This window comes from Poecile atricapillus, chromosome 2, assembly GCF_030490865.1.
Source record: "Poecile atricapillus isolate bPoeAtr1 chromosome 2, bPoeAtr1.hap1, whole genome shotgun sequence".
NCBI classification, from domain to species: Eukaryota; Metazoa; Chordata; class Aves; order Passeriformes; family Paridae; genus Poecile; species Poecile atricapillus.
In genome coordinates, this window is record NC_081250.1 from 102,633,984 (window position 1) to 102,660,190 (window position 26,207).

The 26,207-nt window shown below is 36.6% G+C and overlaps 1 protein-coding gene across 4 annotated transcripts in view; it reads right to left on the minus strand.

The window, feature by feature from the left end:
* Positions 1-26,207, minus strand: part of ANKRD12 (ankyrin repeat domain 12) — a 59,247-nt gene that overhangs the window by 12,502 nt on the left and 20,538 nt on the right. For 2 of the 4 annotated variants that reach the window (XM_058830807.1, XM_058830808.1), the window contains exons 3-8: positions 20,618-20,765; positions 13,147-13,293; positions 11,938-12,138; positions 8,568-8,710; positions 7,262-7,409; positions 163-4,844 (exon numbers count right to left, since the gene is read on the minus strand). In XM_058830807.1, the coding sequence (XP_058686790.1) occupies positions 163-4,844; positions 7,262-7,409; positions 8,568-8,710; positions 11,938-12,138; positions 13,147-13,293; positions 20,618-20,765 (5,469 nt within the window). The remainder of the gene's footprint in view (positions 1-162; positions 4,845-7,261; positions 7,410-8,567; positions 8,711-11,937; positions 12,139-13,146; positions 13,294-20,617; positions 20,766-26,207) is intronic. The other 2 variants (XM_058830809.1, XM_058830810.1) reach the window with 2 other exon arrangements.

A 26,207-nucleotide genomic window follows, 5' to 3' on the forward strand; every position in this document is an offset into this window, starting at 1 on the left:
CCTTTAAATATGATGCGATTAATCAATATTAATTTGACATATGTCAACTTACTGCTTTCAGCAGAATATTCAGAAGCAAGTTAGGAAGAATATGGAAGTTACAAAAATAAAACCAAAACATGCCTTTCATTCCACTGCATATTGAAAGACCATGTTACTTACAGTTGGGATGCATATCTTGCTCAGGGGATTGCCATCCAGCAGGTAGGAGCCATTGAAGGTCACATATTCATCATAATATTGAGGTGCCTGAGGAATAACACTGCATAGCAATTTACGCTTCTCTTCTATTTTCTTCCTTATGTGCAAGTATTCAAAATAGGGGTTTGCTCTCTCAGAACTGTATGGCTGAATCTCTTCAAGTTTCAGAGAATCAACAATAGCTGCCAGTGACTGCTGGGTCTTCTCCTTGGCCTGCAGCAAAGAAGGGTTCGCTTGCACAGGCTGAGGCACGCGTGACACCTTCCTTTTACGTGGATGATGTACCTGAGCATCATCATCTTCAGTTAATCTAATTCTTGCTTTCATAGATGCTGATGATTCAGACTCTTTTTCTGATGTTTGCGTACAGCCAAGAGGATTCTGCTTGCCCTGGTTAGCAAGCAAATTTGCTCTGTTCCTTGTGATTCTTTGCGGTACGTCTTGCTGTTCCATCTTCTGATCCTCAGCAACTTCTTCTGCTTTAACAATTTGGCTGTATTTAGGCACTTCTTCCTGTGTAATCTGTTGTGAACTATTTTCCAAATTGGATAGAGAGGAGTACTGCGGTGGATCATCTCCCAACACATTTTCTCTGTCTGCAGTGCAGGGGCTTTTATTAACCAATTCATTTGTAATTCCCTTTGACATTCCTGAACTTAGTTCACAGAGATCAGCACTGGCTTCACTATCAACAACATGCACAGAGATCAACTTTTCTTGTTGGTCTTTTTCATTTCTAATATCTGAAGTATCTGCTGTGTTACCATCCACTTCTCTCAGGGCATTCTCACAAACAACTTTATTGAATGAGTAAAAATTCACATTTAACTGTGAATTGCTATCACTTTCAGGAGCATCCTTCTCTAATGGTACCATTGGTAAATCATTCATCCTTTCATAGCTCTGTGAAACATCTTTTGCAGAGCTCTCAGAATATACAGGCATGGGTGCATCAGTGTTCTTAATGGTTGAAGGAAAGAAACCATTTTCCATCTCTCTGGTACTACTAGCATCTGTATCCAAAGCAGAAGTTGTAGTCTGAACTAGATTTTGCTGCTGTACAAATGATGAATCTTGACTGATAATTCCTGGTAAAGAAACGTGTTTTGACACAACTGGAACTGGCTGGATAGGTAAAGAACAAGGCGACTTTGAAGGCAAAAATGATGCAGATTCTTGAGAACTGGAACTTCCCTTAATTTCAGGGTGCTGAGGCAAAAATTCAGATAGTTGTTGCTCTTTTAATGTCCTGCTCTCAGAATTATGCACTGCTATAATGCTTTTAGCATCTTGCTCTAATGCACCACAACCCAAGCTGTTAGAGTCATTGTTTAATGAATTAAGTCTGTCAAAAGGCACATCCCACAATTTGGTTTGTTGAGTCACACCACTTTGATAACATGGCTCTAAAGGCATGTTAGAGTCTTCTGAAGGGCTCATCTGAGCAGTATCTTTAATGGTACCTGTCCCTGTTGTTGCCTGCTTGCTGCTAACAGCTCTATTTGGCGATGATGCGAAGTTTGACTGCAGAACAGTCACACTGCTTTGAAAATCTCTTTCAAGTGTGCTGCACGGTAGTTCTGGTTTAGGAGAAGTGCTACTGTAAGTCTGAACTGATGGCATAGTGTTCTGGCTGTTTTCTTCTGATGTTCGAGGCTGTTTGCTGTGTTCAGAAACTGCAGCAGGCATGCTGCATCTTCGAGCCTCTGTAACAGCCCTACACTCATTTAAAACCAACTTAACATCTTCAGCAGATGCTGATCTAACATACATTTGGGGAAGCCTGCTTGTGAAAGATGGCTTAACGCGATCTGGCAACTCAGCAAGACCATCAGCCTCTTTTTCCACAAGGGCTGGTGATTTGGCACTTGCAAAAAAAGGTGACTGTGAAAATGACATTTGGGAATCAGAACCTTCTGGCATAAAGTCTGAATCATATTCTATTACAGGCCTTGGAGTAGTTACTGTGGTATGGCAAGAATCCTCAGAGCTTGCAACAGAAACCATGGACAGTGACCTGGAGCTCAGCCCCATTTTTTCACTTTCTGATTTGGGGGATCTATTTAAATTATCTAAAGCCAATGAAGGCTTTGCAACATTGACACTTCTTGTATCTACTGACTGTGATCTATTACTTGTAGCATCTTTCTGCTGTTTTTCCTTCATACAAACATCTGGCAACTCTGAACTTTTTGAACGAATCAATTCTTTGCCTTTGACTTCAGCTAATGAGTGCTTGGGTTTTTCCTTCATTTTGCTATGCTCTGAACAAGTGCGGTTTCTCAAACGTTCCTTCTCTTTCTGTTTTATTTTTTCTTTATGCTTTCTATGCCACTGCTCTATTTCCAGATCTTTAAGGCTAAGCATTCTTTCAAAACTAGTTTGCATTAAATCATCGTTGACTAATCTTTTTTCTTTAGGGCGAGCATCCTTTGGTGCAGGAGCTGGTTTAGGCTTAAGTTTCTCATGTTCAAGTTTTAGTTTAAGCAAACTATTTTGATGCAGTTTATGCTTGTCTCTCTCTTTGTATCTGTCTATATCTTTATCCTTTTTATCTTTCTCTCTACCATCTGGAGTTTTCAACAAATCATCTTTTGGTTTTTCTTTCAAAGATGACAATTTGTCATGAACTGTTTTATTACTTTCAGTAATAGTACACCTCCTTTCCTCTTGCATGTGTTTTGAGCTTGCTAATGATGAGGTCTCCTTGTCTTTGGATTTGTCTTTTTTTTCAAATTCCTTTTCTTTAGTTCTATTTTTTTCTGATTTAGTGGATTCAGATTCTTTTTCAGACTGTTTAACTTTTCTTTCAGTACAGTGTTTTTCTTTGCTTTCAGCCCAATGTCTGTCTTTATCAGCCTTTTCTTTATCATGCTTCTTATCAGTTTTTTCTTTATTTCTCTCCTTGTCATCAACTTTTTTAAGAGCACCCATGCTTTTTACTTTATCATTTTCCTTATGGCACCTTTCTGCTTGCTGAAAACTGGACTTCTCCTTTACTTTCTCTGTATTTTCTTCTGCTTTTTCTTTCTCCATTTTGTATTCATGCTTTACCTTTTTCTCTTTTTCTCCATGTTTCCTTTCTATCTTTTCAACATCTTTTTCTTTGATTGAGAATCTCTTTTCTGTCTTTTCTTTATTTTCCTTTAAATTCTTTTCCTGCTTTTCAGTATCTGTTTCTCTTTCTATTATATGCACGCTGGCTGCCTCATCTTTAACACCAAAACAGAACAATTCTATTTCTTTATCCGCAAGCGCAACTTCTTTTTCTTCTTTTGCATCTTTTATTTTTTCATCCTTTAGAAACTTCTCATTTTCTTTTTTGTTCTTCTCTTTTTCTCTCTCATCTTTAATACTTCTCTCTTTCTGGAACTGTCTCTCCTTAACTAACTTATCTTCTTTTGCCACAGTTTTTTCTACCTTTGATTTTCTGTCTGAAGAAAGACATTCATGTTCTGTATTTATCAATGCATCATCATTTTCATCACTTTTGAAAAAGTTCTCTTTCCAAAATTCTCTGTCAAACTCAATATTTCTTTGTACCTCTTTACCATTATCTTTATGTTTGTGTTTCTCCCTCTCCCCATCCTGTTCCTTTTTGTGCTTTTCCTTTTCTCTTTCTTTGTGTTTTAATTTATGCTTTTTAAGCGTTTTACCTTCCTTGTCAATTTTTCTCAAAGTATACTCTGAATTCTCAAATGTTGAGTTGTTATCTTCCTCTTTAATTTTAGGGCTAGATTTTTCACCAAATTCCAAGTGAAAATCCTTTTGATGATGCTTGCTTTTTTCTTTGTGCTTGCAAGATTTGCCACTAGAACTTTCTACCAGATAATCAGAATCAGTGCTGTGATCATACCGAACTAATTCAGACTGCAATGTTATTTCAGAACCTCCTGGTGATAAACAAGTTTTGGTGTTTTCTTGCTTTAATGGTGTTGACTGCTTTTCACTTAACCCACAGGGATGCTTTGGAGATTTTCCAGCAGTGATATGAAACAGTTGTAAAGAAGAATCTTCTTTTGAGGTGAAAGACTTCTTAAAGGTTTCTTCCTCTCTAGCTTTATCTAAAGAATCTAATCCAGAAGTAGCTATATTTGTTACTCTAGCATTTTCTTTTTCTTGCTTTACTTCTTGATTCTCTTTATTTTTACTCTGATTTTTTACTTTCCTTTTAACTTTGCCCTTTTGCTTGTGTTCGTTTGTAACCATATAGTCTTTCTTCACTCTGACATCAGAATTTGATGTCTCTGAAACAGAGCAAGGAGAGACCATCTTCTTGTCCTGAAGTATTTCTTCATCTGAACTTTCAGAACTTGAATACAGAACTCTAGAGGGTTTCTGCTTTTTATTTTTGAATGATTTTGAAAAGACAACTTTTTCTTGTTTCACGAACAAGTTAGTCTTTTCAGCTTCAGTCTCATCTTCTTTCCTTGGGTCTTTTCTAAGAATATGTTTGTCATCAATCATTTTTTTCATTTCATCTTCATCATCATCTTTGAACTCATACTCATCTAGAGCAGATGGAAGTGGTGCCTTACTAGGGACTGTCTGTTTGCTGTTGTTGGCTGCAGAGTCCTTTTCTGCTTCTGAATCAACATTCCCATCTACACTGGAAGGATTTACAGATGGAGCTTCTTCAGAATCTAGAGTAAGGAAAGCAAAAATTAATTGAATACTCTTGGGGCACTTGTCACACTTCAGGATAAAAGAGTTCAGTTCAGCAGTCACCTCTTTACAAATGAAAAAAGAATAAAAACCTTTCTTAAACACACAACAAAAGAAGGTCTTTCTCTGTTTTAAGAGAAAACAGAAGGTCATGAAATCAAAGTTCTCCCCTCCCTTTACAGCTCTCACCAAGGCATGTAAAAATACTAATTAACATTTATATCTAATAAAAGTAATGCACTTCAAATTTTGAAAAACTCACCCATTGTACATAATTCCTTTATGACCTGACTCTTTCAAAAGGACAATATCCTGCACAGACTGTTGAGGAATCAATTGCTAAACAATAACAAGTTTCTATTACACATATGTAAAAATATTTGTCTTAAGATTAATGCTTTCACTAAGCTGAAGTTGATTCTGTGAAGTGATGCCACAACTGTCCCTTAGAACAAAGGACCATGCACAGTATTTCAGGTTATTCTAATGCCAAAAAAGTTAACACTACATCAGAACATAGGGCAATATGACTTTTTTGCCTTGAAGTATAATGAAACTTTGAATAGAAAACAGTCCTAGGGGTTGAGTTTTATTTACTTGTCTGGGAAAGAGACACCAACTTTTACAATCATGTGACATGATGGTCTTCTTCATGTGCTTTTCACAGATCACGGAATGGTTGAGGTTGGAAGGGACCTCTGGAAACCATCTCATTCAACCCACCCTGCTCAAGCAGGGACACCCAGAGCCAGCTGCCCAGGACCATGCTCAGAAAGCTTTTGAATTATCTCCAAGGACAGAGACTCCAAAGCCTCCTTCGATAACCTGTGCCACTACTTGGCCATCCTCACAGTGAAAAAAATGTTTTCTGCTCAAAGGGAACTTCTGTGTTTCACTGTGTGCCCATTGCCTCTGGTCCTGTCACTGTGCACAGCTGACAAGAGCCCAGCTCTATCCTCTCTGCAACTTCCCCTCAGGTATTTTTATACATCAATAAGATTCCCCATAGCCTTTCCTTTACCAGGCTCCTCATCATCTTCCTGGCCCTTCCCTGGACTCTGCCCATTATGTCAATGTCTCTCCTGGACTGGGGAGCCCAGAACTGGACCCAGCACTCCAGCTGTGGCCTCACCAGTGCTGAGCAGAGGCAAAGGATCACCTCCTTTGACCTGGAGGCAAAAGCAGGAAAATTAGGCTCCTCCTAACGCAGTGGGGACACCACTGGCCTTCTTTGCAGCAAGGGCACACTGCTGGCTCACTGTCAAGCTGGTTTTGTTCACCATGACCCAGGGTCTTTTCTACAAAGCTGCTTTCCCAGCTGGTCAAAACCCAGTCTGCACTGCTGCTTGGACGGTTCCTCACTAGCTGAAGGACTTTGCACTTCCCCTTGTTGAACTACATGAGATTTCCATGAGCCTATTTCCCCAACATAGCGAAGTTCCTCTGGATGGCAGCACAACTCTCTGATGCACCACTTACTCCTCCTCAGAACCCCCAGTTCAGTGTCATTAGGAAACTTCCTGATGGTACACTCCACCCCAACCATTAATGAAAGTGTAACACAGGGGTGGATGCAGTATTGAGCCAAGGTACACAGGCAGTTACTGGCCTCCAAATAAACTTTGTGCCACCAACCACCACCCTTCTGGCCCAGACATTCAGCCAGTTTCCATCCACCTCATTTCTTTTACCTAAAAGATTCTGAATTGTTGAATATTCTGTGAAAGCCAAATGAAAAGTTCCTGTCTGGCACTCAAATAAGTTACTCATGGTCAAGAATCTTTTGCTTCTGAGGAGGCAACAATTCTTTCTGTGCTCCAAGAGGTGTTACATACTCCTCAATCTGCAGAAACACAGGAGGGACCAAGAATTACTGCCTCCACTTCAGCAAGTTACTTACCTGGCTGCCCACAGAAACCAGCAGTTCCCCACTGGCAGGAACTTTTCTACATCGAGTAACTAAGTTACACCCACATGAAACACTGACTCCTGATTCATCTACTAAAGGTGGGAAGGAAGTGACTTTGGGGATATTTTTCACCATGAAACAAACCATCTCAGAGAACACACTGTATCATAATAAATATGGTGTTTTCCTCTGTATCTTTCTTTCATAAAACCACCATTATGATATAGAGTTGATTTGCAAAGCGAGAATGGCTTATTAAAGACAGAGAGAAAAGTAAAAGAAAAAATAAATCAGAAAACACATTTCAGACAATTCAATTGAAAAACTAAACAAACTACCTCTAAAAATAAAAGTGGAAGACTACTTTAGCAATCTCAATTGTTATCTGCAGCAAGTCTTAATAGCTATCACTATACAAAAGATTAAGGCCACTTAACCTTAGGTGAAATGATACATTTAAGTATGCAATTAAATAGCTACTTTTACCTGAGCAACTGTCCTCATCATCAGAGATGGGCACCTCTCTTTTCAACAGCATTTCCAATTCTTCAGTTTCAGCAACATCAACAGGTCTTTCCCCATGCTTATTGGCTTGAAATGGATTTCCACCGTGTCGAAGCAACAGCTTCACAATCTGTAGCATCAAATACATTAACTTTCAGGTTATCCACAACATGTTACTTGACCAGCATAAAAATCCCTGCTGCACACAAGCTGTGAGTAACATGATATGCAATCCTAAGTTCTATCTATGATACTGAGACTGGAAGGCAAAACTTCAGCAACTAAAATGCAAAGTCCAGGTAGTATATACATAGTCTGCTCCATAAAGGAAGTGAAGGGGAAGACCAGAGACAGCTGCTCTCTGTTACACAGACACAGCATCATTATAAAAAAAAGAAACAGGGGCCTTTTGTTCTTGCTGTTCTAGCATTTCTTCACCCAACTTATCTGGTTCCCCACCTACCAGGCCCTATACTCCTCTTGCTCCAAATTTTATTACACTTAAATAAGGAGCAGATAAAGTTTTACAAGTTGCAGTACCTATTGGTTTCCCCAGCAGTTCCAAAAAGCCCTGAGAGAGATCAAAGTATCTTACTAGAAGAACAAACCACTCCCACCCACAACTGCATGTAATAAATCAAAATCATCAACTTGTCCATCATCAAGGGCAACAACTTGTTAATGTTACAGTGATACCAAGGCTACTGCATTTTCAGCACAGTGCCCAGTATTAATTACTTTTTCCCCCCTCTATGTGTAAAGAATGTGGAAATTCAGCAGACAATGATGTAAAGTACAGAGCTCCATTTATCTTCTCCACTACATGCTGATTGGTAAAATAAAAAATAATAATAATATATATACAACAATTCTCTATTTCAGTGCCATAAATAATATTTAAAAATAAATATAGGCTATATATCTTTAAATATCTATAAACATGTATGTATAACATACACAAATCCACAGTATACTGTTAGGAGACATTTTTCTTTGGAGAATTCTATACAGTAAAGGTTTCTCAAAAAAATTCACCTAAGTACTTATTTACTAAGAAAGTAAAGGTGAAACTTTTAAATATTTAAGAAAACAGGTACTGGTAGAAAATATCTGGCAATAGAGGTCAGATGAAACAAAGACAATCAAAACAACTTTAAGATGCTCCCAAAACAGCAGAAGCAGAACTACAAGACCATATGACTGCAATGAGGACAGTTCAGATTTGTTCTGAAGCTTCAGCACTTCAAACCACATATTTACCCCCCTCCCACTCTCCCAGAACACTCACGTTTCTATGTCCACTACTAGCAGAATCATGAAGTGGGGTATCATCATCCAAGCCCTGCGTGTTCACATCTGCTCCGGCTGCTATCAGAACTTTAGCAACATCATAGTAACCAACATTACAAGCTTCATGCAGTGGTGTCCAACCTAGAGTGAAGAATGGTAGGTTTAAGACCAAGATCAAAGATCTGTTTTTTTTATTCCTGTGCTATAGATCTCTATTTTCTCCAAACATTTCGAAACACACTCTCATACACAGTACTTGGCAGAACAGAACGCCATCCATCTGATGAACAACGCTGCTTTATGAACTTTAAACCTCATATCAAATTCCAAGTTTTTCTGAGATTAAACTGAACACTGGAATCACAAATCAAATAGCAAAAGACAAAATCTGGCACAAAATCCCCAGGCTAAACATGTTAGAGAATCTTTGACTAGTAAACATTTGAACGTGTTAGGTGTATTTGTTAGGTGTATATATAAATAATATATAGAAACCATTTGAAACCACACTATTGGAAACAGTAAGCACAGCAAATTACCATAGCCAGTGCTTCTTTAGAGTTACTGAGCATGTACTAGTAATCATTAACAATACTAGTGGCAAGATAATGAGCTATTAACAAATAATGACAGAGAACTTATTCTGATATTTCCCAGAACACTAGTAATTTTTTGAAATTTTGATTTCGGCAAGTTCACTTCTTATTTTCTGTAGCAGAACGTCAACTGAAGATGACAACCCACACATGCTATATTCCTTATCTCAATTTCCTGTCCCCAACTTGATGACTTCCACTTCATAGCTGACGAACTGCTGTTGATGCCTTCTCAAAGCCCAATTCTGGGGAGGCACTCAACTTCTGTTTCCAGCATAACCAGCAGAAGAGTTTAATCATGTAAACTCTGTGTCTAATCAGTAGCAGTCTTGTACATCCATGAAGTGGAGGTTCAAGAAACCTCTAACTTATCTAATCCTTCAGTAATGGGATTTCTCACCTTCATCTTTCACTCAACTTCCAAGCTACCACTCATTTAAATTTTAAAAAAAGCTATAAAAAAAAAGAAAAGAAAAAAAAAAAGGCAAAAAAGAAAATATCTTCTAAGTTATTCTAAAGCAAAACACTCTCCTTCTGTTCTTCATACACTAAATTTCTTCTTCAATCATCACTTGGGTTACTCACTTCCAGCACTGTCTGGCTACTACCTCCTTCTTTCGATTTTCCTGCCATTTGCCCTTTTCACACTCATCTAACACGATAACACTCTTCTGCTCCCAGCCCTCTGACCCCTGTCTTTTATTCTCTGTATTAATTATCTCCATGAATTATTTTTCTCCATGTTGTATTGCTTTGCTTTTCCATCCTTTCACAATGTCCAGCCTGCCAACTCTAGTGCTGGCTTGCTGTCAAAATCTGTTTCCTTTACTCTTGCTCTCACATGGCAGTATCATTTTGGCAGATATCCCATAAGCAGGGTTACTTCCTCCATTACTAATTCATTTTCTGCTCCTTTAGTTCTGCCAAATCCTTAGCTAAAAGACCTCTAATTCTCTAAACTACACTGCATCCTAAATTCCTACTTTTCTCCACTCATGACTCACGGCTTCAATCCTCCCCCTCTTCTTGATTTCCCCCTCTGCACAGTATTTTGAAGTTCAGCCATCTCTGCTTCTCACTTTGGTTTACCAATAAAAAAAAATCTCACTTGATCCCAAATACCTCCTCCAGAATTTTGAATGAAGTCTCCAACAACTTGTTTCCAACTGATTCTCAGAATCAGCTCTCAGCCATTGTCCTTTTCCTTTCATCTGCCTTCAAAATTAAGTGTCTGCCCTAGGTCAGACTGGGATGAAGCTGTGAAGTTAATTTCCTTCAAAGCAACCCATACAGTAATGTACAACGCATTTGGGGCTACACCAGTACTCACAGCATGCTGCTGCTTTGGCTACTGCTGAACAGGGATTGTAAAGTGTCATGGTTTTCTCTCCCTCCTCCTGCACAAGAGTTTGGGAGGGACATAGCCAGGACAGCCGACCCAAATGTATATTCCACACCACAGGATGTCATGCAATAAAGGCTCATTGAAAGGAGAAGGAAGGAGGGTAGTTTGTACATAATGGCATTTGTCTTTTCAAGCATCTGTTACACCTGCTGAGACCCTGCTTCCTGGGAAGGGACTGAACATTTGCCTGATGATGGGAAGTAGTAAATAGATCCTCTTCTTCCTTTGCTTGCACATGCAGCTTTTGCTATTCCTATTAAATGGTCTTTAACGTGACCCACAAGGGCTTTTTGTAATCTTATTTTCTCCCCACACCTTGTTGAAAAAGGGAAGTGAGAGAGCAGCTAGGTGGGTGTCTGGCAGCCTGCCAAGGTCAACCCACTACATATCTTCTTCAAGTGTTTCTATTATTCTGCCAGTGATTTCTATGGGCCCGTCTTCCCCTGAATCTCCCACACCTTTTCTAAAATTGCTCTTGTCAACAAGTTCTTCTCATCTCCCCCCTCAACTTCATTGAAGATCTCACAGTGTTCTACTTCTGCTTGTCTTCTTCTCTTCCTCTACATGCCAGGCAGCTTCATGCTCAAATACAAATTCAGCTACCCTCTTCAAACCAAGAAATTACCAATCTATTTCTTACCTAAAGTTAAGATTTCAGTTCATCTCATTAATGTCTTCTCTTGATACCAAGTTTGAGCCGACAACTAATTGTGCTATATAGTTTTTAGTTTCTCCCACAGTGGCCTGCTACCTCAACTCTTCTCAACCATTTACAACCATTACAGAACATAATTCAGACCTACAAACCAAAACCCATAAACCTAAAAATACTGTATATGTTACAACGTAACAAAGCTCATCAATCATTGTTTAAATCACAGCAAATACTGACATATCAAAGCTGTCATTAATCCAGCAGGACTAGATGACAACTGCAACCATACCACTCTCATCTGCCTTGGTGCATATCAGCTGTCCCAGTGGAGACGGTGCACATCACGGCGTCACCACCTCCACCATTACTAAACTTTGTATCTCCTCACATAGCCCACGGTCTCACCATTACGCTCTGCCCAGCATAATCCTACCAAGTTCAGCAAGTGTGCACAGATTTCTGCAAATACCTACTGTGCAAAGGCCCTGGAAAACCCTGAAACCTCTAGGTATTAAAACACTGTTCTAATAATACACTATGTGCTGTAGCATCCCAGTACTACCACTACCACTGGAAATGAAAAACAATTTTGGGAATTTCTACGAAGTTATATTTTTTCATTCGCATACAACATGAACCAAAAGGAAACCTCTGTTAACGACTTCAGTGTTACTTTTAATTCATACAGTTAAGAGTACTCATATTAACTTACCTGCAAAATCTTTTACATTTACATTTGCACCTAATCTGATTAGCTCCTTGACCTGTTTAACATCCCCTCGAATGGCTGCCATATGTAGAGGAGTTTCCCCTCGTTCATTTCTCTTGTTAACTTTGTCTTTTTGTCTTGAAGAAGAGGTTGGAGTTTTCTTTTGTGTTGGTGTTGTTTGTAAGGAATGATTTAACGTAGAATCTACAAAACAAGTTTTTAAATTGTCACTGTTAACTAAAGTGAGGTGAAGTAAAAAGACTGCCGTCAAAGATTACAATGACCAGTTAATAATTATATTTAAATAAAAGACATTTCACCCTTCATGCATGTCAGCACAATGCTGACTGTCAATGTTAAAAAGGGCATTTTTCAAATTCTTACTATTTTAAGCAAGTTTCTAGGACAGATGAAGTCTCTCCAAACTACAAGGTTCACATACTCTGGTATAAATTCTCCTGAATCAAAACAAGGTGAGATCATGCAGATGAGTATGTACCCTGGTTCCCCTTTCTTCAGCAAAATTCCACTATATTTTTATGTAGTGGGGTGCCAGTTTAAGGAATTACAGTCTATTGTACTACATACAAATCCTCAGCTGTACCAACACAGCTGGGTGGACTGGATAATTCCTGAGGAAAACCAGCCATTTGCTTTTAAACAACAATTTTGCAAAAACTTTACACCTGTAGAACATATACATAATGCAAAGATTCTTTGAAATGCAGCTGGACCATGGTCAGTTTGAAATGTTGAATTAAAAATGTCTCCCCTTAAATCCTCCCATTAAATCAGAAGGAAATGGTCCCATTTCCTCCTAAATTAAAATCCTACTCCAAAGTGAGACAATGAGGTAATAGTTAAGCTTCAATAAAAAATAAAAAAAAATAAATAAATAATTTTAAAAAGTATTTCAGGCTTTAAATAATCCATACAGATCAGTGTCTGAGAGGCAAAAATAAACAAAGGAAGAAATTAAATTTTCAAGTTTTACACCTATCACAGTGCAAGGCTTTTCACATAAATACAGAAGTTCAAAAATTTTTCACCACATTAATCCTCCATGTGAAATAAATTTTAACAGAAGTACAAATGATTTAAAATATGTGAAAAAAATCAAAGATTGTTGAAAAACATCAGTGTTCCGAATATTCTGACTGGGACAGAATTAAACAGGCAGGAGGGAGAAAACTATTAACTCTGTAAGATCACCTGGACTGTTGTCTCTTGCTGTCATCTGCATGAGAAGTGCCATCTGTTTGCGCTCTGACAGAGGGTAACCAAAAAGAATGCTAACGGGTGCTGATTTCTTATTCCCAGCATCCTTCTTCATTTTCTTTTTCTCCGGACCTTCCTTCTCTAGAAATAGGAACACGTCAAGACTCAAACTGCAGTTCCATCAGTGTATTTTTCTAAAAATAAAACCATCCTCTTAAGGTCTGTAAACTTGTGATTAGTGGCAGATGATGAAAAAGCAGGAATTACACCTCTAACTTACTGCATTTGCATTGTGTTGGTTACCTGTTCTAATCATATTAGGATAATAAGCTACTGAGATAAAGCACTTAAAGCTGTAAGCAGGATTACAAAAAAATTCTAACAGTTGAAAAACCTGCTTCACAGAAGGAATGCTGTGTATGTCACCACTTTAATTGTCAGAGATTAAAGTCAGGAACTTAAAATTTCTGTAATTTCAGCTGGTCAGCTTTCAACACTGAAATACAGATCTGAGACTATGCTCTCTTCTACTTCTCTCAAGACAACATGTTAAAAATTAGAAGAAGACTAATATTGGTATCTGCTAAGTAATTGGTTAGAAGATCGTTTCTCTCAAACTCATCCTGTTATTTCATCTTAAAGCAATTTCTTCTCCATAATTCATATTTTTCAAAAACATACAGCTATTTTATATACATAAGTTCTTTCCTTTTATCAATATTTATTGAAGCTGTTTAATATTTCATCTCCAAGTTTTAAACCAGGAGCTAAAATTACACATCTGAGTAAACACATCAAAAACAAAACAAAACAAAACTCCTACCAAAACCAAGAAACCCTGTCATCTGCAGAAGGAGAAAACCTTAAAACAGAGGATTCCACTGAGAAAAACTACACTGACCTTCTGCAGAGAGGTAAAAATTAGAAGCTTAAGTCCCTTTACAGTTCCTAGTTATCTTTTCACTTTCCACAATTCTGCCTTCTTTCTTGTTCCATTTGTTTCCTCTCAACTCATTTTCTGCCTTCCTAGCCTTCTCTAAATCTCATTTTCTAGGCCACATTACAGACACAAGTTCTAGTAATGCAATGCTCTTGAGGCACAAGAAGGTGCATCAACAGTTCTTACCTTGAATTCCGTACTGACCCATAAGAAATACACAATTTTACAGGCTGAACAATAGCCAGCAAGAGTATTTAAGAATGAAAAGCTACAGACCCACGTACGTATTTTAAAAACCTCTATAAATTTATCCATCATGTTTAAAAAGGAAACAAGATCCCTTTTACAGAATCAAAGGATGTTTTTTTTTTTCCTAAACTGCAGGCAACTCATAGTCATGAATATCTACAAAAACAAATCAACATTATTTGTGTTGTGCCCTACTGTTACAAACATCTGCACAGGAAAATAAGAAAAACCCTTTACAATAAAACTGTACTTTCAAATTTCAACAGCAAGCATGCTGTTCTCTCCGCAAAGATAATGTACAGCATACTCTTTAGTGACTTATTTAGTACCTCCATCAAAATAACACATTTCAGATTGACCAGCATAATCAGCTATTTCTTAGCATATGCTATTTACTACTCATGATTCTTTCCTTGAAAAACACATTTATTTTCATTCTGAATTATTCCTTACTATATTATAACTATTTGCAGCTTGATAAAATAATATATCAAAATAAATGAAATAAAGTTTTTGATTATCTAGGGTTTACTCTCTTTTATATATTGGGGTTGTCTGAGTTATTTGGGTTTTGCCTTTTCTTTTTTTTTTAATCAGCACAATTTATTCCTGCCTCATGTTCAGTGCTGCATTTCAGTGGTGAAGTAAATTATTGTTCTATTACACTTTATTAATACAGTGTTTGCAAAGCATTTCTAGATCTCACCAATTAAAAGCAGCCAATAAGAACACAATTGTTCTCACCAAGTTATATTGTAATTATGCATTTTGCTCAAAAAGAGACACAATTTTATTAAAATTGATATTAGACTTCATATATGTTTTCAGTAAATATAAACAGTTCAGTAAACAAAAAATCAATATGATCAACAACAAACCTAAAAAAGTCTCAAGATTATAGCACATGCACCTGATAATCCCCCCAAAGATCTCATGGATATGATCTGGTCTGACAAGAGGGGTGGAAGAAAGCAAAAAAACCCAAATGAACAAAAAACCAAAACAAAAAACCCCACAAGAAAACAAAACAAAAACAAGACAGAAAAATAAAACCAAAACAAAACACAGGAGAAAGTGAGTAGGGCACAGTATACAAAATAGAAAGTTTTATACACCAAAAAATAAATCAATGTTCCAAGAATACCATCACACAGTACACTACACCTTAACAGGAGAAGACCAACTTAACATTTAGGAACTTCAACTTTTTAGCTATTCTTTGTCTTAAGGCAAGAGAAAACTTTTCACCACTGTGAACTTGATGTTTCTACTATTTGAACAGTAATAACTTCCCTAATAAAGGAACAGATTAAGTTTAAGATATTATGTTCAGGTAGAATTTCAGATATAAAATTGACTATTAAACTCAATCAGCAGTTAGAAATGAACATAATGTTCAAAATAGAACATAAGACATTTTTTCACTTCTTATTAAAAAAACCCCAACAAACTAGAACTCTTCAAGTGGCTTCATGTTCAATCACCTTTATTAAATACACTCCATAATACACAGCCAAATCCCCCTGGAAAATATATCTTTAAGATTTTCCTTTGGCAACACAAGCTTTTCACTGAACACTTAAAAAAATTATTTCAAAATAGTCAAATTACGTGAAACAGTAATTCAGGAGCATACGAGCACTTATGTGTAAAAGAGCTCAATGAAATCCACTCACAGTACTTAAAATGTATGGGCAGGAGGAACATCAGAGACACTGGTGATTATTTTAGGATAATTTATGCATGACAGATTTTTGTCCCAAGGCAACCAATAATGTATCTGGCTTTTTGCTTGCTTTTTTTCCCAACTGGATATAAATACCCACTCATGTAATTTTTAATGTTTTGGAAAATTAAATTATTAAGTAATGTAATATGCAGATTTCTCAAAACAAATCATGCCATACTCACAGAGTATTTCATTCGGTAAAATAATCACCTCAGTTGAAAAAGGAAATTAAGCAATAAAAAAACCCCCAAATTCAAACTTCAGGGCTCATGGTAGTCTGTTTTCATGTAGAAGACGCCCATTATAGTCCAAATCATAAAGAATAAGAGGATCAAAAAATAGGACCATGCAAAATTAAAATATTAACTGCTTGAAACGAATGTTATGAAGTCATAGGATTGAATGACGTACAACCAAAGAATAATATGTTCATTGCTAGGTCAAGACCAACTCTGCAGATGATGAAGTTCAGAGACAAAGTTTACTTAGCTCTGCATCATCATTGCAACCTGACTCAAGTTATTTCCAAGAGAAACACATCAGGACTGCCTGTGTTTCCTACTGTCAGGGAAAGAGAAAGCTTAGAATGCAATGCAGAGACCCCACAGTGCATTTAACAATGTAGAGATTTCAAGGTACTATTGTGATACATAATTCATCAAGTTTATGACATATTTATTTAATGAAACCAACACACAAAACTACCTCCACTTTCCTGCCTGTAGCCCAAACAACAGTTAAATAAACTTGTTATAGTTGAACAATAAGCCCAAATCCAGCAAGCAGTGTGTGAACATTCCCTTCAACACCCCCACTAACCTCTGTAACTACAGAAAGCAGAAGCACAGGAATTGTAACTGTGATGTATCCCTGCAACATGAAGAGGTCAGTTTTGCTCTTCTGGATGTCAACTAAGTGCTAAAAGAAGTATGAAGTAGGCCATGTTTGGACTACTTTGAAGACTGAAATTGAAGGAGTCAGAAAACAAAACCGAGATCCTGCTATAAATGGTAAATCTGGAGAACATAATTTTCAAGAAAGATCAACAAATTACCACATTCAGTGTAATTTTAACTCGTTGTTCCTGAATAATCAACTCTGTAACAAGACTCTCTTTACAATGAGAAGATTTTTAGGATCTGCAGTTATGTTTAATTATTATGAAAATTTCAAATTTCTCTCTTCAGACTAGTAAGGTGGAGAAAACAAACAAACCTGACCTCTGCAAAATCAACACTTGTCTATTGTTCTTATTCCAGTAAGCACATCAGAGGCTACTTAAAACTAACCAGATTACTTAACTAAATTAAGACAATTTAAGTAACTCTATTTAAGTAGTCTAAATAACTGATGGCTTTTCAATCAAATTATGGTTTTGGATTAGGAGACTTAAAATCAGAGGATTTATTTTTAAAGATATGAAAAATAATTCTGCTTCAACCATCCAATCCAGCAGTCTCAATCAAACTTGTGTGCAGACTCCTCCCTCAGGTTTCCTTATAAACAGGCTGAAGCTATACTGCGGCATAAATAAATCCGCCTGCAGGATGTATACATTACATTATTTTTCTGTGGTTGTTCTGACCAAGAATGGGGATGTTACAACAAAGCCCTCAGTTTTGGGAAGCCACCACAGCCAGGGGAGTGTCACAGCCCTGCACAATGGAAGAAACACAACAGGATGCTGCTGATAAAGAAAGGGACAGAGTGTCCTTCCAGGTGTGTCCTGTTCCCAGGGGCCTCTTCAGAAGGCCACAGCTCTCTCCTGGGACTCACATTATCTTTCAGACCCGCACAGACTTTGCAGCTCCTGCAAACATCTCAACTGGAACTGCAGGACTGCCTTTACACAACTCCATGCAATCTTCATGGGTATTAAATTATTAAGAAAGTAACTAAAAGGCTCAATCTTAAAATACTGAATACAAATTTATTGCAGCATTTTCTTAAGAAAAAACCGAACATTTAAATTTAGATAAAGAGGCAGGCTATATTTGTTCCAGACTCTTACAGTACTCTACAAATGCTGTTTGGTTTCAATCTTGCCAAAACTGACTGGGTTTAAAATGTACTTTGTGTATAGTGTTCCAGAAATCAAATGAAAAAAAAACCCAAATCATTTTGGTGTTAAGTCAACATTCATTTTGACTGTCCATGTTCATTATCACTTGCAATATTTAGCCAATACCTGAAACAAACAACAACAAAAAAAAAAGCCCACCAGAAAAAGGAACAAAGGAGCAAATTTCACAAAACACAGCAAAAAAAAAGGACAAACTTTTAGTTTATGGAAGACCCTGGAGCTAGAACCAGGAAAGCTCTAATAATATAAAGTTCTAAAAATTAGATATCCCGATTCTTTGACTCATTTACATGCCTAAACAGGATGAAATCCAAATATCATGGAGTTTCTACAATCCTACAATCAACCCTATAATATATCCTGGGGATAAAATATTTATTAAACTATTAAATTAATTTTTTTTTAAGTACCTCTAGCTACTTTTACATTTTGGGGGGTTTTTCAACTCAAATTTATTTTTAAAGACCTCTAAGCTGTTAAGAAGCTTTTCATTACTTTTTCTTTTTCCCCATGTCCAATTACACTCTCATTTCCAAAAACTTACTTTCTTCTCAACATTCACCATTCTCTGTACAGAGCTATCAGGGAGACACTTCTGTCAGAGGTAACAGTTTAGCTCAGTGAGAGCAAATGTTTTCCATGTAAAATGCCAAGTTTGTGCCAGAAGCAGCACTGCATTTCATGATCACTGATGTCAGTCCTAATCCATGTCAGTGACAAACTTGGCACCAGTGTAAGTGTCTAATTCCCAACAGTCTAATCTAATTGGTTAGGCACAAAATCTACATTACAGGAACAGTTTTTTCATCCTAGTATTGCTCCTGCTCTAAAGTTTCTGGAATAATTTATGTACCAATTTTCCCACCTGCAAAAGGGCAGTTTCTCTAACCTCCTTACCTCAGCAGAAATGAAATGTTCACCAAGATGTGATGTTTGCTACCATAGTAAAGAGCCACTTGCCTTCTACTTTCATGTTAAATATTTCTTTCCCCTATTTGAACTATTTCACCTTCCTGCTACAACTTCAGACAAAAAAAAATTTTGTAGTGTGAGCATTGTCTTGTTGTGCATGTTTTAGTATCTGAAGTAACCTATCTTGTTTGCGGCAACTGCAACAACAGATGCTATAGCAAAAAAACCACACAAAAAGTTCTGCTACTTTACAAGATGCTTGGGACTATGACTTATTAAAGGTTGATGGGGGTGGGGAGACATGACAAAAGATTTTAAACAGAGAAAACTTTTGATAAATACTAAATACTACATCTAAATACATTTATTTCCATTATGGAAAAACAGTTATGGTCTAATACCAAGCAAAAAATTTAATAAAGCAGGTGCTGGGAGCATGCTTCTAATTTAGACATGGTCTTTTCAGAATAAAATGGTATCATGAATAGTGTAAGACTCAAGAATGTTGTAAAACCACTGGAAGCAGAACTAAAGCCAAGAGCAGTGTTTTGTAATGTGACTATTTCAGATATGGATTTCATACTATAGTCTCTTTACAGTAATAAAAATATGTATGTAATATCAAGGAGCTGAATCTTCTGCATGAAGTCAATCCTGAACAAAAATTAAACACAAACTGAGGCATACGCTTCTACCTTGCATTTACATCTAAGCATATTAATGGAACTACCTGGTCATGAAAATAGTCAAATGTACAATAAGCAATGTATAAAAAGCTGTACCACTGAGCCTTTGTAAAATCTGGGGAATTTTAATGTGTTCTACTGGCCATGGAGCCTGGTTACCAACTGAACTATTACTGCACAACGACACAGATAATGAATTACCTAAACCCAGAGATAACTGTACCTCTTGGAATGTATCCAGCTCCCTCCATTTTGATTTGAAAAGAACTGAGTTAAGAATGGCGGTTTGAAGCCTTGAAATCAGTTCTAATATAGATAAGCTCAAGCTGGGAAGAACTTAGCCTGTGCAGAAAAGGTACAGATCACAGAACTCAAACTGAAAACAAAGTGTGCTCTCCATACTAGTTTAGTTACCTCTGTCACCTTAGCAGCCTTTTCTATGAAGGACAGTACATCTACCCATCTATCCTATCTTCCTCCCCAAAAAAGGCTACAAAAGGCTGACAGCTGTATCTCAAATCAAGGCATTCACATGTTTTTTCATCTGTTTACTCGTTTAAACAAATGGACATCTACAGATGACAATACAAAGAAAGATTTGTTACTGAAACAGAAGAAAAGAATGAGGTTAGGAAACAACTGGAGAATATAGATCAGCTATGGTGGCATGTTGGCCATTGCTAATGACAGGATGAAAGCCTATCAGACTGAGATGCAACAATCAGAAGCAAGCAAGCAAGCAACTTTTATACTTAGTATTCTTTTTAAAGAGAAAAAAAATCAAAGTAAAAACATAATATACAATTAATTAAGTTAGGACGTATTTTACCAACAAATAATTAGTTAAGGAAATAAAAAGGTTCTACCTGTGTCTGAATTGCGATCTTCATTTCTGGATGGACTAATAGTAAAAGGAAGTTTACGTTTCATGGAAGACTTTTCTTTCATCTCCTTCCCCACATCACTCCTATCCACTTTTGGAGTTTTGCTGTAGGATGCAATCTTGTCCTTGCTCTAATATAAATAAAAAGTATACTAAGTAATTTTTGCATAAAGCAGGGTAGTCTTATAATGTATACAGACTGAAAAGACTGATATGTGAGAATGTATGTCCTTGTGTATGTGTATTACAAAATTTTTTGAATAAACAAAATAATCATCTGTCATTTCTTTTTAAAATTACTAACTTTTATGTTATTTCTACTTTAAGATACATCACTGAAGAAATGCTGTTCACTATTAGAGGCTTAATTAATTAGCAAAGGAACAACACAAACTGAAAAGAATTTTCCAAGTCTTGATGAGCACCCCAATTTCCTTCCCTGACCACAACAATCCCATTAAAAGCACATTAAAAGCCCCCACTACAATTCAGACTGTGAACTGTAAACCCCCAAAAACCCCTCTAATTACCCTCCCCTGCCTCCACTCCCGCCCTGTAATCCATCAATACAGAACTGCCTTTCTATTTGAACATAATAGTGTAATGTTTCATTTGAGAAAAATCTACAAAGAAACTTTTTAAGCTGATAATCAAATTTAAAAAAACAGTACAAGCTACTCGAATTCTTCAGTTGTATAAATCTAGAGATTTTGGCTTATAAATTGTATTTCAAATTAACAGAGAAAAACCTTAACAGGCTCACTATTAACTTGTACTTGATTACTTCACTAATATAGGAGGAAAGAATGTAAAATATACCAGGGTAGTGTAACGATTGCTTGAGAGAACCCTTCGGAAACCCCAGCATCTTAGCCTACCAATCAAGGATGCAATGCAGAGACATGTCTTCTGTTCAATACAGAAATAATGTGCAGAAACACATTATCCACTCTGTCAGCTAGCTCAAGTCCACATCTTTATACCATTCTTAACACATGATCAGATGAAATTACTAATAGATTAACTTCCTAAAGGCAGAAGAACATACACCTCCTTGCCAATCACTGAAAACCAAAAGGCTGGTCCTTGGTACTTATGAAGATTTATTCTGATTGGAGGAAAACTAAAAATAACTTCAAGTAAAGGTACTTTTCTCAAAGGCATCTTTCCTTTTTTTTTTTTTTTTTTAAAAAAAAGCCAAACTCAGGTAGGAAGATATCATTTGACATGCTGAGTTTAAAATGTTGCCAAACCGCAATATTCTGCAAAGGCAGAAGTGATTAGAAAAAGAACCTGTAAACAAACCTACAACCTTCAGAAGACAAATATCTGCGCAAGGGAAATGACAAAGAAGGCAATCTGTGTCAACAGAATTCCTGAGGTATAAAGGTTGCTGCCCTCAGAAAACATCTATCTTCTTCACTCCAAGTTTAGAAACCCAAAAAACCAAAATTCTTAAACAAAATGTAGAATAAAAACCACACACCAAAACCAAAGCCAACCCTCCTTCAAAACCCCAAAGGATATGACACCCTCTCCCCTTATTTTTTTTTACATGATAGAACAAGAAAATCTAAAAACCAAAATCCCTTAAGACTCCCCTTCTCCCCTAGAACATACAGTGTCTGTGGTGTTAGTTATGAAAGAAGTTAATCCATCTAATGCAAGTCATCATTTCCAAATGCATCTCTAAGTTAGCAAGAGCAGATCCAAACTCCATTAAGCCTCTTCCCATCTCTTCCACCACACACAGAAGTTTCCCACTTGAGCCCAACCTCACCAAGAGCTTTCTCATCCCTTGTTTCAAACAATCCAATTATTTCTCATATCTGTGTATGTGAATTTCCCACAATATGATGAAGTGGCATCAAAAATTTATTTCTTTCTCTAGAATATTATTTTATGTTAGGCAGTATGCAATAGAAAGGATGAATTAAAATTATTTAAAATTCCTAAACAGAAAACATTGGTTTCAACCTGTTCTGTAGGAAAAGAAAACAACCCACAACTTTTTGCAGCTGGTAATCTTTAAAAATAATTCCTTTTTTGGGGGCACTCAGTCAAATACATCAGGTGCTCACAAAGAGGCACAAGCTGCTTAAGTAATTTGTTAGCTTTACATTTATTTTTAAATTGCTTATATGTATTATGTTTAATATTATGACTTATGCACTAGTTCTTAAATAATGACTGAAAATTACTTCTCTGATAACCTAATTAGGAGGAGAGAGTTCAAAATGCATACTTTCAGCTAAATAAAAACACATTAGAAAAAAAAAAAGGCTATACATAGAATATACAGAAAGTGAAAAAAAAGAGGACTATTTTTTTCCTTAGCTACTGTGGAAATAAGCGCTCAACAGGGGATTTTCCAATCCAAAAGATGCAATGAACAGGGTTTTGAGAAGGCTGTACAAAGTTGATGCAATTTATTATTTTCAGAGACAATGGTGAAATAGAGATACAATCAGATATGCAGACATCATCACAACTGAAAGACAGGGAGAAGCAAAGAACCCTGGCAAGGAGAATCTAAAATGACTGACTGATTTGAAAAGCAGTCTTAATACAAAACAAAATAGGAAAAGCCAGGATTGAACCAAGGTCCTATAAATGGATAAAAATAATTAACTGTACAATCACAAAATGCTGTTAATAGATAGAAAACTCTTAATGGCATCCTGGATTCAACTTCAAGCAAAGGAAGCAGAATTAGGAAGAAGAAGCAGAAACCCTGCAGGTTAGAGCAGACATTCCATTTAAAGAGTGAGCATTCACTGTTCCAATTGCTCCTGGTCACTGCAACAGCAGGGACATCTCTTTTTCAGGGTCCAAGGCAAGGATCAAAACTCAGCATCAACAGGTCTGCTGCATTACTTTAATGTGACTTACGGAAACAACCTAAAATGAAGCTGACATTTTTTATAAAATAGCCTGTAAGTCCTATGGACTTTTGAAAGAGGTTAATTAATCTAAAGTGAAAACTGCTAATCAGATAAAACACTGAAGACATGTTGATGTTCAGAAAACTAAACCATGGCTGCAAAGTGAAAAGCATTACATACTTTCCATGTCCACTACAGCTAGGGAACATATAATGGCTTTAGACTGAAACAGGAGACTAGCAAAGGTTATTATCCTTTTACTAAGTATCAAACTCTATGCCAGTCAGCATAATTAAGTATCAGAACAAACTGCCCAAGGAGACAAGAATTTCCATCAGGCAAGCCTTTAAAGAAAAGGTCTGGCAAACATCTGTCAGGCACTGAATACGGCTTATTCTACTCTGGGGCAAATGGATGAACTGGATCTTCATGTTTCAACGTTTAATGCATGCCTCACTGGAGGATGTAGTAACAAGGAAGAATTTTCCTTGTCAACAAAACCATACTAGTGTGCTATGATGAGGAACACATTTTTAATCTGCTCAACAGGAACTGTCTCAGAAGGCCAACAAACAGCAGCCTGGATAATTTCTTGATATCCCATTCCAGCTCTATTGTCTGGTACTGCTACAATCAATGACAAGACACAAAAGGAGACAACAGAGAGCCATATAATCTAGCAGATGTACTAAGCCCTGGGAGAACAAGCATTCTTTTTCTGCCTATCAAAGATAATTATATACTCAAACATGTTCTGTATGGTATTAAATGGTTTTGGGCACTATTGCTGGAGTCTTTCAAGGAGAGAATTAATTCTTACAAACTCCAAATGTGTTTCTCCTTTGGATGACATCCACAGTTTACCTCCTGAGTTTGGCCATATGAAGTATAAATTCAGATAAATTAAAATTTCATCATGTTTCTATGTTTACAAAATATCTCATGAAAACATTAGATGGTCTAGCTGCTGTATACTCTTGCAGTATGTTTTTATGCTTACCAGAAGAGCAACTGAAATAAAAATACATGTACCCTAATGCATACATGATATGAACTCAGCTCATTAACTGCAATGTTAATTCTAATGGGGGTTTTTTTGAGTTCTCAGAAGACCTGAACACACAGCTGATTCACACAGCTACTCATTGGTTGTTACAGCTGCATAATAAGCATTAATTTCTGGAAAAATTTGAAATATTATGTCTAGTAATAACAACAACAGTAACTTCAATACATTTCTCTGTCAGCAGCTAAGAGTGCACAATCAGAACTAGCTAAACAGTATAAAAACTATGAAATGGAAATAAAATCCTGCAATCCTTTTATCTTATGTTAACCATTGGAATAGTGTAATGCCATTTAGGTCATTACAATTTTTATTTTGTGAAGAATGAGGATTTTTTTATGAAGTGGTATTTCTTAGCATTGCTGTTCACTTCTAAGAGGCAGTGTTTTTTATGAACTTTATTTCACACTATGCCTTAGCACTTCCTAACGTTAATTACATTAGCTAACGAATCTCTTAACATTTTTCGTACTTCTCTCGCTTTAAGAACTATTACTTTTAAATTCATGACTGCAAATGCTTTTGCATTGAGAAAAATCCTTATTTACTTTACAGGTATTTCCACTACCTTTTAAAGATATTTCATGAAAACTATCACTGTTGATTTGGCCTGGTCAGTCTTTATTTCAGAGTTCTATTTGTGTATGTAGTATAGATTTTCCTTCATGACTTTGTGTTGTTCAAACTCACACTTTACTCTAAGCCTATTGCCTGCCAGATTTCAAATAATTTTCTTGGCTGAATCTAAATGATGACATTTTGGCAATATTTTTCTAATTTATCTTTTCTAATGCACTCTGAAGGGTGCAGACTAGTCAAAGGCCAGCTGAACACTTCTGGCAATTGTCCATATGTTAGAGAACAGGTATGTGACAGTTCAAGTGACTGTTTAACATAACCACGCATTCAGTTCTTCTCAAAATATGACAGCTCTATTTATCATGCTAAAAACCTGACTACAGAAACATTAACTGTAACACTTATACTCTCTAATAATAATAATTCATTTTATTTAGGAACTTACATTATACATTGCTTTATATCATACAATGCCAATCCAAACCCTACATTATTTTAATCTCAAGCTGTACACTGTATCAGGGTGGACAGTGAGCAACATTGGATAGAACAGTGCAAGCAGTTTTACCAGCTTACTTTTTGATATCAACCTAATCAGTCCATCACTGGGATTCCATATTCACAGCCTTTGTGAAACTTCCACTCCCTACTCTTCCCTTAAATTACTGAATAACACTTCAATTAACTTGACCATATCCCAAACAATGACCAGAATAAATAGGAAAAAAACAAACCAATATTATTTCATCCCTTTACTCGCAAGCCAATTTCCTTTCCCCATTTTACTGTGTTATCTTCCTCTTCTTATCTAAGTAGTTCATCAGAGTGAGCAGAAAGAATTACCTTTGCCTCACTTTACTGGGACCAATGGAACAAACCAGAACAAGACTAAAAGGTCTAAAGGTTTCTATGAATGTTTTTGGAAGGCAGAAAGTTACATTTGATGTAGATGTCAAATCTTCTAATCTCTTCCTGCTTTTTAACCTCTTCCTGTCTTATATCCATTCATCAAATGGTCTTTCATGCAAAGAACACAGATTACA